At 39.6% G+C, this 11,032-nt stretch overlaps 1 protein-coding gene and 1 long non-coding RNA gene across 2 annotated transcripts; both read right to left on the bottom strand.

The window, feature by feature from the left end:
• Nucleotides 1-895: 895 nt before the first annotated feature.
• LOC142396120 (uncharacterized) lies at nucleotides 896-2,677 on the bottom strand. The gene is made up of 3 exons (XR_012772512.1): nucleotides 2,541-2,677; nucleotides 1,910-1,999; nucleotides 896-1,526 (listed from the first exon to the last, which is right to left on the bottom strand). It is a non-coding gene; the product is annotated as an uncharacterized LOC142396120 (long non-coding RNA).
• Nucleotides 2,678-3,308: 631 nt separating this feature from the next.
• atp6ap2 (ATPase H+ transporting accessory protein 2) lies at nucleotides 3,309-10,093 on the bottom strand. Its single transcript, XM_075479292.1, has 9 exons — nucleotides 9,984-10,093; nucleotides 7,356-7,486; nucleotides 7,082-7,210; nucleotides 6,891-6,986; nucleotides 6,648-6,785; nucleotides 6,445-6,498; nucleotides 6,175-6,324; nucleotides 5,955-6,074; nucleotides 3,309-5,080 (listed from the first exon to the last, which is right to left on the bottom strand). Exons 1-9 carry the CDS (start codon nucleotides 10,057-10,059, stop codon nucleotides 4,886-4,888), a joined length of 1,089 nt encoding a protein of 362 aa, XP_075335407.1. The 5' UTR covers nucleotides 10,060-10,093; the 3' UTR covers nucleotides 3,309-4,885.
• Nucleotides 10,094-11,032: the final 939 nt, after the last annotated feature.

Here is an 11,032-nt window from a genome sequence, read left to right as displayed (position 1 = left end):
GCGGAAGTACCTCCAGAGGGGGAAACAAGAAAAATAAAGTTTAGGTAGCACCCATGGTGGAACCACACTTTGAGAATTAATTCATTAATAAATCGTGCAACTTATAATACGGCATGAAAACTGAAATATAGACAAAGAACATTACCAACTTGTTGATTATTTCATATTTCAGTGAGCAGTCTAATTATATATTTCTATTTCTAAATAAATCAAACGATCAATATAGAAAAAAAAGATCAGTATTGCAATGTAAAAAACAACAAGATTAAAAAATGATTGAATATTAAACTCAGCTAAATAATGGAATATCAATATCTGAATTTGCAAATTACAGGGTTTTAGATAAACGTTCGAAGGAGCTAAAACTCCTGCTTCGTCATTTTAGCCATTTTCAAAATTTGGGCCATTTGTTGAACGAGGCAAACATAGTGACAGTGTTACTTTCCTCTGAAGTATTCAAATCAAAAAGCTGCTCGGAAACGCCACTAAAGCCCAAGTCCACAATTTACATGTGTAGCAGTGCATGTCTTCCTTTAAGTGTCCGGAGACTCGGGATGTGCGTGATGGGAGCAACCTATAACGTCATGGAAAAAAAAAACCTACCCACAAGTTGCAAGATACGGAAGATACGGAAGACACCATTTTCCAAAGTATTTAACAGGTAAAAGTTTAACACAATTTATGACGAAGCAACACTATGTAATAATAATCCTTATTATTACATAGGATTTGATTTGAAATATCTTTTCTTGCAGCTGCAACCTTCTTTGATTAAGAAAATATTTACCTAAATCGCTTTGTTATATTCAATTACATTACAATAATTATATGATCTAATAGCACCTTTACTACCCTACCTGACACGAAGAGATGCAAGTAATGCCACACAAACAGATTTCATTTATTAAATTGATTTATTCATTTATGCAACAACAGAAACATCAGGCCCGCTCAGCCCCTGGGTGGAGAGGTTGATGAGTCAGCCTTCAAACACTGCAGTACATAAATTGAGGCCTTTCTCACACGGAGCGTTTTTGACCAACCATTCACACTCAGTTTTCATTACATTCAGATGTGCCAGACCACAGTCCTGTTCGGTGCAGGGTAGCTCGCCAGAAAAGTGAAAAACTGTCATCATCGTTGTCATTTGTTATTAGTTGCACTTACGATGAGAAAAAGGCCATCTTGTGTGTCATCCTGAGCTGTACACTGGCAACTGATTACAATTTGGATGCTGAAATATGCCGCAATGATAGTTTTGTTTTGCCAAAATAAAACAGATAAATCAACCACTTCATTCTCAATGAAATCATTTTCACGTGCTTCAAATATACACATTGAACCAATTTTATTTTGCCATCAAGTTGACCACAGTCCCAGTGTCCAGCCAGATCTTTAGCGTCAGGAGCCACATTTCTGCACAGCTGTCTCTGAGGACGTCACCGTGGCTGCTGCTCCACCAACATCTCCATTGGGTTCCGGAGTCAGTGCAGCAGCAGAGGTGGATCCGAGCGACTTCATTTCAGCTGCAAGGCAAACCCAAGTTAGATATGACAGATCCAGATTAACACTCCACCAAAAACCCAGTAGTTTCTGTCTTTACCTCTAATACCCCTAATCTCATGGACATGCTTCATGATGTAATGGTCAGATAAATTAAGAACAATGATATAAGAGCAGGTAAACGTACAAAAAGTGCGACATGTTTGTTGGATCAGTATATGATGGCATTGGAATAAAGTCATAAAATCATAAATTCACTGACATGTTACATGGTGACCAGGAGAGCAGTAACAAAGGTCTCACAATCTCTGAAGACTTAACAGTAAGCAAAATATTATGACATGATATCTGACGAGAATCCTTCACTCCATGAGGACTATCTATTGGAATTTGTAATCAGTCTTACCTTTAGCGCCACATGCTGTTAGGATGGGCTTTTCCAGTTTCTCTCCCTCAGCAATGGAAGCCTGGATCCTCCTGACCACGTAGGCGCCAGCTGTAATGTGAAACAATAAGTGGCTGCATTGTGAGGAAGTACAAAACCAATAGATTTTCTTCATATATTTAGCAGCGCTGATAACTCAGCTTTGTTTTCTTGCTGTCATAAGAACTATTGCTCGCTGAATAGGTAGGAAAAAACACCTGCATGACCATAGTTTTAAGGACTTCTTATACCTACTATCGCTAGTAGTCAATAAGTAACTGTAGAGATTCACTGGACGTCAATTATTGCTACATTAACGTTGAATATGTATAGCTGGGACTAATTCTAAGTACTCTATGTAACAATATGTTGACTAATAGATAATGATACATACAAAAGTAAAATGGGTGATGCAGCAAGACTACCAAAGAGCAAAATCTATAATAATATACAGTATAGAACAGAAGTTAAGGAAATGTAATTACTCTGTATTTGTGGTTTCGGTTCACACAACAGACGTGCGGAGAGAACGATGTGTACAAACAACGCTGTCTCTGCACGGTTACGTGTCACGTTCAATACAAAAATGAATACAAATAACAAACATTCTTACCTTTTATTAGCAGTCACACCATTATCTTGTCCTGTCTCAGTGTTCGGATTTGACAATCTCGTTTGTCTCACTTGATACCGCTTTCCCAGTCTTCGTGCTTTAATACCGGGACGTTACAAAAGCGCATGACACCGTGCAAAACATCAGAGGCGGGACTTAGAGCCGGTATCTGTATTCTTATTGGGCGAGCGGTTACACAATACAAAACACACACACACGTGACGGAATGAAGAAGAAAACATAAGAGGATAGCGATGAGCCGCGCCCCAGGTGGAATGTGACGTGATAACTTTAAGACAGGTTTCTAATCATGTAACCTGTAACACAATTTTGTCAACACTTCTGAAAAGGGTCGTTCATTTTCACGTTTACTTCCCTATAGTCACCGGTTAAGATTTAAATACTTTGCTAAGAAATAAAGGTGAATGTGTTTAAATTTGCCACTATTTTTTTATACTTGACACACTGGAGGAGTCACTTTCTTAAAAGTTTAATTTAAATATTTATTTCTTATTATTTAACAGACAAAAAAAAGCATTAAATTAGCAATCGATTGGGATTGATCTATTACAATTGCCTATTGTTTCATCTTTTAACAGTAGCTTTCAGTTCCATACTTATAGACTTATAAGCTTGGATTCCACTGGAATTAAATAACTTCCTCAATCATTTGCTTAACAGGTACGTGCAATTTTTTACATCTATCAAAACCGTACTCCTAAAATAACTTTTTACATTGTAGTCTACCAGAGTGAGCACACAAGATCATTCATGTAATAATTTATTGTTAAGCATTTATTCAATTTTTTACTGAGCTTCATTTGTCCTCCATCAATCTTAACAACAAAGATTATGGTAAACCTTTTTTTTTTTTTTAACAATTTATCCCAACAAACATCTATCACTTGGAATAGACCTACCTGGACATATCGTCTCACAATACGAATACAGCAGTTTCTCTTACATTTGCATATTCAATATATACACATAGATTTAATTTAACTTAAAACGGTTCTCACACAGCAAAACAAGCACAACTATGAACCCAGGCGGATCACATTCTTTCATAACATTGTTTTGTTTTTTTACAATAAAAAATACAGTTGCAATCAACAGGGGGAAAAAGATGAAACAGTTAGTGAGGAGTTGAAGTTGTAGGGAATGATGCGTGCTGTGAAATTGAAGGGAGGAAGTCTGAATATTGTTCATTGCGTACTTTAGATGTGGATGATATTGCTGTAGTCAAGCTTGAAGGAGACATATTATGGATTGGTCACTTTTCTGTACTCGAGAGCATACGTTCAAACCCTGGCACCGAAGTTAAAACTGCTTTCCCATATATATGCAGTGGAAACTTCTGTCTCTCTACAAGGTTATCCAACCTCCTCCATCTCCACTTAGCGTCAACTTCAGTTGATGCTGCATTCGCTGTACCTCGCTTCGCTTTTAACATAAAATCTTATAACTAGGTAGTTAACTTAAGAAAAAAACATAATGAGCTAATACCACTCTACTAGTACTTTAGCTCTTCTAAATGCTTTGATCTTCTTTGATCTTTTCATTAGTCGGAAAGTTAGAAATTCCAATTTGACCCTGAATGTATCAGCAGTTCAGCAGCAGTAACGATGGTTACAAAAAAACCCAAAAAAAACATTGTTGAAATATTGCCCATGTAAGCAACAGTTATTGTTGTTGGCCGCTAAAAACCAAACTCAAGAGGAATGGAGCTACATGGAAGTCCGGCGAAGTTACAAAACAAGATTTGAACGGCACCGTTAACCAGCCAGCAGCCGTTACGTTCTGCGGTCTGCGTTTGAACACATGACTCACGACGAGACTGTGCCTAGAGGAGGGATCAGAAGACTACCAGCTGTTAAGAGCCAAACTGCAGGGGAGGGTTATTCAAGTAGGTCGTGTGCTCTGAGCCCTCTGTCTATTTACTGTATCAGATCCTGAGGAAGAGAGGGGAAGATTGAAGTCAAGTGGGTCACCCCTTGGCCTTAAAATAATCCCCTTAAATAGAAATGTAAATTAATGGATCTATGAGGAGCTGCCTGGAGATGTCACAGACATTTCATTAAGACCTCAGTAAACTGTCAGCTCGTGAAAAAAAAAATTAAAAATTCAGCATAATATGTCTCCTTTAAGGACTAACACTGTAATGCCAAGATATTTTTGTCCGTTACCGTGTCGATGTTGTAAACACAGAGGCGATTCAGTATTGGCTCTTCCTCCCCTCAAACTCACATTTTTTTTCTTCTCCGTTTGTTTTTACTACACAACACCTTACACAAAACACAAACATTCACTGAAAGGGCTCTAAGGGAGTGTTGATGGTCGGGACTTCAGTCCATCCGGATCTTCTGATTGGTCATCCTATAAATGATGCTGTCATATCCGGGGTCCATGTTCCACAGGTTGTAGGCTATGACGATGACGGCGAGGACCAGAACGATCATCAGCCACAGCACGATGTTGAAGATCACGGCGTATTCAAAGTTGTACTTGTAGGCCAGGTTGAAAGGGCTGCCCGGGTTACTCTGGAAAAAAAAAAAAGATTTGCAATATTCAAAACAAGAGACTGACCACCGAAATTATTCTGCAGTCTAAACATAACAAAAGAAGAAACATACATCTGCGATGTCATCAAATTCAAGTCGCTATAAGCAGTAGCATGGGGGGTTAAAAGCATCTAATGGCATCTTAAGCTTCTTTCACGTGAGATGTGCAACACTGACGACTGCCAATCTGTTAACCTACAACATTCCGTCATTGGTTCATCCTCCTCTCGTGTTCATCACCCTTCATTCAAGAAATGGCAGCGAAACAGAACCAGGAAGCAGCGGTGCGTACGCAATAATATTCAGTCGCATGAGACCGAACGGTACATAAGGTGAGGGATGACATAACAGTCTCAACAGTCACAGTTTTAATAGGGAATGTCCTATCATAACGTTCATAAGTGTGCCAACTGCACAGTGGCTGCATAAATGGAGCTGAAAATGTCAATTTTGCACACAAACAGTCGCTGTTATACTTGCGAGGGTTTAGTTGAGCAACGGTGAAGAGCATAGTTGATATAAACATCAGAATAATTCGATTTTTACTTTTTTAAAGCCAAACCGTTTTCATACATGTCCCCTAAAAGGAATGACGGCAGATGGGAGGAGTTGGAAATATTGAAATACGAGCAAAAGACTTCAGACTTCAGCCATGTTGAAGTGATACACTCGGTCCGACATAGTCGTATAGCTGCCACAAAAATACTGCGGACAAGCACCACGGTGACAATTCCCACATGACTCAGGCGCATTCAGATGACCCTTTGCCGATACAGATGGCTGGACACCTTTTTAAATCTTCTGGTGGGAGAATTTTTCTGTTGGCACAAAACTAAAACTGTACTAGACTTACAATCTGTTTCGATTCCAGGATGGAGCGGGACTTCCTCGTCAAAGGAGCTTCAAAGGTCTTCACTGTAACAACCTCCACCACAGCCCTGTTGCCATAGAGACGGTACAAATCCTCTCCAAACTACAATAAGAAAAAAAAAAAGAAAAACATGATCATCATTAAAGATGAGGTTAAATTCAAGGTTCTGGAGCTGTGTCACACCTTCTGATGTCCTGCTTACCTTCTGAAGGACAGAAGCAAGAATGGTTGTGGCATCGCGATACTGAGGAGAGTCTTTGCCATAAATTCGACTCAGCTCCTCCAAGCCAGACAGCTCTAAGGAGTAAAGGTCGGGGGAGTAGTCCTTAGCCAAATGTCTGTGCCTCTGCAGCTGTAGGAGAAGGGGAAGATGACATGGACTTTTAAGTCAAACCTGGTATATTACTTTCTTCGTCAGGAGGAAGAAAAAAAAAAAGAAAAAAATGGCGTCAAACTAGCTGTGGCAGCTTACCAGAGCTGTGATATCATGCAGTACTTGGACCTCAGACAGGAAAAGCAAATCAGCCTGTGAAAGAAAAAAGAAAAATAATTCAAAAGAAAAGATAAAGAGGGATTTTGGTTACGTAGCATTAAAGTCCAATCGCGGTTTTTCTTTAGAAACATCTGAACCACCAGTTAAAGCCAAACCTCGGTGCTCTGCTGTTAGTAACTAACCTCGGAATTTCTGCTGAGGGAGTTGAGGGGAAGAGAAGTCAGCACTGAGCCGTCCTGGGACAGACGAGCGCGGATTTGCTGCAAGGTGACCGGTAGGTCCTCAAACACAGCATTGGCCTTGCCAAGCATATAGAGCCGCTGAGAGACACAACAACAGGTCAACAATGTAACAGGGGAAGTGTCTTTACAGTGCTGTCACAGATGCTCGCTGTTCTCTGCCCTGTGTTAGCAGAATGTTCGTACCTCCTCACTGGGGGCCAGCTGCAGCACTACAGGGGTGTACTCGGAAAACAAGGAGTGTACCGTCTCTGCAACACTATCCAGGGTGAAGGGGACCGGCTTGAGGAAAGAAAGTAACCCAGAGACAAAGTCAGCAAACGCATTCACATTGTCATTTTTCAACTATTCAAGATGTACAAAGTTGTGTGACTCACGTTCTCCAGGGGGTAGGAGGACACACTCTGAGGAAAGGAGAGGCTGTCGACTCCTCTCACCACTACTAGCACATTAGCCCGGGGCCGCTGAAATAACGGACCAGCCTGCAGGCCTGGCCAGGACAGATCCTGTGCAAGTAAAAGAAATACAATGCAAATATTAGGCTAGCATAACCACAGTTTTAAACTGCTTCTATAAACAAAAAGCGTCGTAAACATTTTGGAGCATTATCATAAAAAAAAAAAAATTTTTAAATAAATAAAAGCAAAGCACCTCCGGGACAGAGAAGCCCATGGTTAGAGCCACCAGGTCAGGAATCTTCTCTCCTGATACAGGCCAGTTGCCTTTCTGGAAGGACACAAACTCAGGGGCCTGCAGCACTGTCAAGCTGTCGCCATGGACACCTGCGGGACAAGTGAGAGGACTGTGAATCCAAGCAAAACTCCCCTTCATATAAGAGGAAAACCAACATTTTCACAACCTCAGACAAAAAGTGTGTTTGGAAGCTATGCTAAATGTTTACTTAATATGTTAAAAAGCATCCTCAATAATGTTCACTGGGTTTGAAATCCCTACGAGCTATAACTTGCAATGACTTTGACTGCACAGTTTCTCAAATGAGAAATGTATCCACGATCGTATACAGTAACAAAAAAACAAAAAAAAGTGTCATGACAAGTGTTACCAAACTCTGATGGTAGTATGAAACAACTGCGAGTTTGGATTTTAAAGAGAAATGTGAATAGAGGCACGAATATTTCAGACACAGCAGTGCATGACATTCCAGTAAGAGTGCAGATGGAGGTCACAGTCAGAATTTCCATCATTTCAACCTAAAAGTCACCAGATTTGTCCTCAGATGTTCCTTTGGGAGAAAAAAAAAAAGAAAAGAAAAGTCCCTGAGGGGCTCTCAGCTCTACGATAACGACATACGCAAGCTTTAAGTATAATTGGCCTATCACATCTTGTGACTGAAGAACACCCACTCTCATTGGTAAAGCCCTACTTCCATTCTTCAGAGACCTGTCAGAGATAGCGAGAAAATTAACTGGAAAACTCGGCAAGGTGGCACGGCTAATTTGCTTATCCCTGTAAATCTGAGGTGGGGGGGGTCACTGAATGATACACTTTCCAATAAATGTGACCCAAAACAAAATTAAGCTTTTAAGTTGGTGGTGCCTTCAGACACTCAAATAGGTGCTCTCAAGCACGGGGAAAGAAAAGAAAAAAAAAAGGGGGGGGCCATTTCTTTTTCCATAATGAGTCCCAGATAAGGAAATAAAGGGACGGACCACATCTGTCAATGAAACAGCTTTCAAGTCAACAGGCCAATTACATCTGAGCCCCTAATGAAGAGGGGTTTACACGTTAAACGATTTATCAAATCCTAACCCTTCCTCAAGTTCGGACTGTTGCAACATCAAATTAAAGCCGGAAGTCTTTTCCGAAGTCCTTCCGAGTGACGTCACCATGTGTGAAATTTGAATGACATTAAATAAGCAGGGACGTCACAGCGCCTTGGATGGATGGAAGCCCGAGTGGATCATAACTATACGCGATTGTATTTCCAATAGATTGACATTTTAAAAAGTATATTGCCAATGTAGGAACAAAAAAAAGTGCCCTGTGTATCTATTTTTCGTAATTACCCTTTTCACACACGTAAAAATCATTATGATATCGTACACTTGCTTTGAGTTAAACATGCAGGGAATAATCAAAGATTTTTTTAAATAGAATTTTGTATATTCTAATATTGTATTCTCAGAATTTTCACTATAAAAGTGCACTAAAAGGATATTTTCTAATATGATTATTTCAACATCCTATTATGTAGCTTTTGTATTCTTCAAATTACATTTGAGCACCATTTTAAATGCACATCTTATACTTGCATTTAAACCTACAAAGCAAGAAAGTATGTTCCTCAGTTACTATCAAATACAAATTGTCAGTAATAGAAACGTGCATGCGTCATTGAACATACTATCAATAGAATAAGATGATAAAAGACATATTGCCTTAATGTTAGTGGCACTTTTGCAATAAAAGTTCAGTGTTCTTTGAAAAACAAAGTATGTAAACTCTGCTAAATGAGTACAAACACAGCCATCTACGTACGTGTGCCAAGTATACTTTAAGTTGTTCCCCTATAGCTCACAGAAGTACAGTAAATACACTTCAAATTAGGCTTTTCTGAAACTTTAATACGTCGAAATTACATCTAGCACCGAACTAGTTGTTCGAAAATAGTCGCTTCAAGTTCTAACTAATCATTATCACACTTAAAGTATCATAAGGATTAGGCTGACTTGCAAGCACACTCAAGTATGCTAAAGCTGAATAAAACACGGAGCACGTTTTTTTTTTCTCGACAGGGGTCATACACTCGTGACAGAAAGCAGATGATGGATGTTGAAGAGGAACTACAAGTCAGAGGCCTGTCACATGACAAAGCTGACTAATTAGTAACAAGCCACTACGAAGTACTCTCCTTATAAATCCCACTGAAATACGTTTCATTCTCCGCAACACATACAAAATACACATACGTCTCCTCGTTGCTAGCGTCAAAATTGCTAATGCGCTGAATCTGATAGCGACGAGCTAACGTTACGATCTTTGGCCGCAGTTAACTAGGTTGCTAACATCCAAGCTGATTCATTATTCAAAGCACCTGGACTGTAGACAGATTATTTTACACATCCCAATCCATATTCTTGCGGCATAACGAGACTTGACAGAGTAAACTACACGGAAACGCTAACGGTGTTCCTGGATTTATTTGGGACCTGTCATTGGCATATTCAGCTCAAGCACGACGCTGTCGCCCTGTGATTAAACCAAAAACAAGCGGTACAAAAGGTGAATAACTGCTCTCCAACGTTAGCATTCTCTTACCGGTTCTGACAAGCAAGCAGAGGACAAACGCGACGGAAAAAACAGCCTCCATCCTCAAGCACTTCGTCAACGACATCTTCTCCTTGCTACAGCAGCGGTCAGCTGACCTGACGTCACGACAGAGCAAAGCACGACGGGACAGTGAGAGAAACAGAGCAGCTACCTGCTAACAGCTACCGGCGTTTGTTCGAATAACATCAAGTGAAATGAAAGAAAAAACATTCAAAATACCTCAGGATTTATCCAACCAACACTTTAAACAAAAACACGCGGAAAATCTCCGCCCACATATGAAACAACTGTTTCATTAATTGTATTGATACAGTTTGATTCAATATTGAGAACTTTACAAGGGGTTGTGATCAAGTTTTTCCTTTTTTCTTCTTGTACATTTTGTGCACGGTCTCATTTGAGTATTTATATGCTTAAGTTCTATGTTGTTGTTTTTTCGTACTTTACAAAATGTTTTAAAAACCTCTTTCTTTCCCTCTTCGACTGTCAAACACAACACTACCACTTGTTCACAAAACGGAACACAATCTTTATTAGTATCATAGAAACGAGGTTTGTCTATACAGTGTTGATGAGCAGCAGCAACCAATTATCAGAGACCTCAGAGCAAGAACATGAATATGGGATCAGATCAGCTAAAACAGAAACACGTATATCAAAAAAGATCAATACCAGATAAAAAACGCAGATGGGACTGTTTCCATTCCACCAAGAGATTCGGTCTCAGTTAGTCAACCCTTTTTTTTTTTTTTTTTTTTTAAGGACTCCAAATGAAATGCCTTGGTTAAGCAAACCTTTTTTCTCTCACCCAACCACAAAATATTATTCAAGAGCTCTAATTTAATCTTTGTGAGACTTGTCTTAATATCTGGGGCGTTAGGAGCATGGCAGACAACTGATAATCAACAAGTGAAAAGCTGATCTTGCTTTCATAATAAATTATTTTGACATTTTGAATAATGTTCAGTCGAAAGTGTAAATATGGAAGATGTTTGGCTCATCTGGTTGGCTTTTTGGTTTTCCATTAAGCGTAACCT

This window comes from Odontesthes bonariensis, chromosome 12 (assembly GCF_027942865.1).
Source record: "Odontesthes bonariensis isolate fOdoBon6 chromosome 12, fOdoBon6.hap1, whole genome shotgun sequence".
In the NCBI taxonomy this organism is placed as follows: domain Eukaryota; kingdom Metazoa; phylum Chordata; class Actinopteri; order Atheriniformes; family Atherinopsidae; genus Odontesthes; species Odontesthes bonariensis.
Note: the sequence above shows the minus strand (reverse complement) of the source record. Positions and strands in the feature narration are given on the sequence as shown.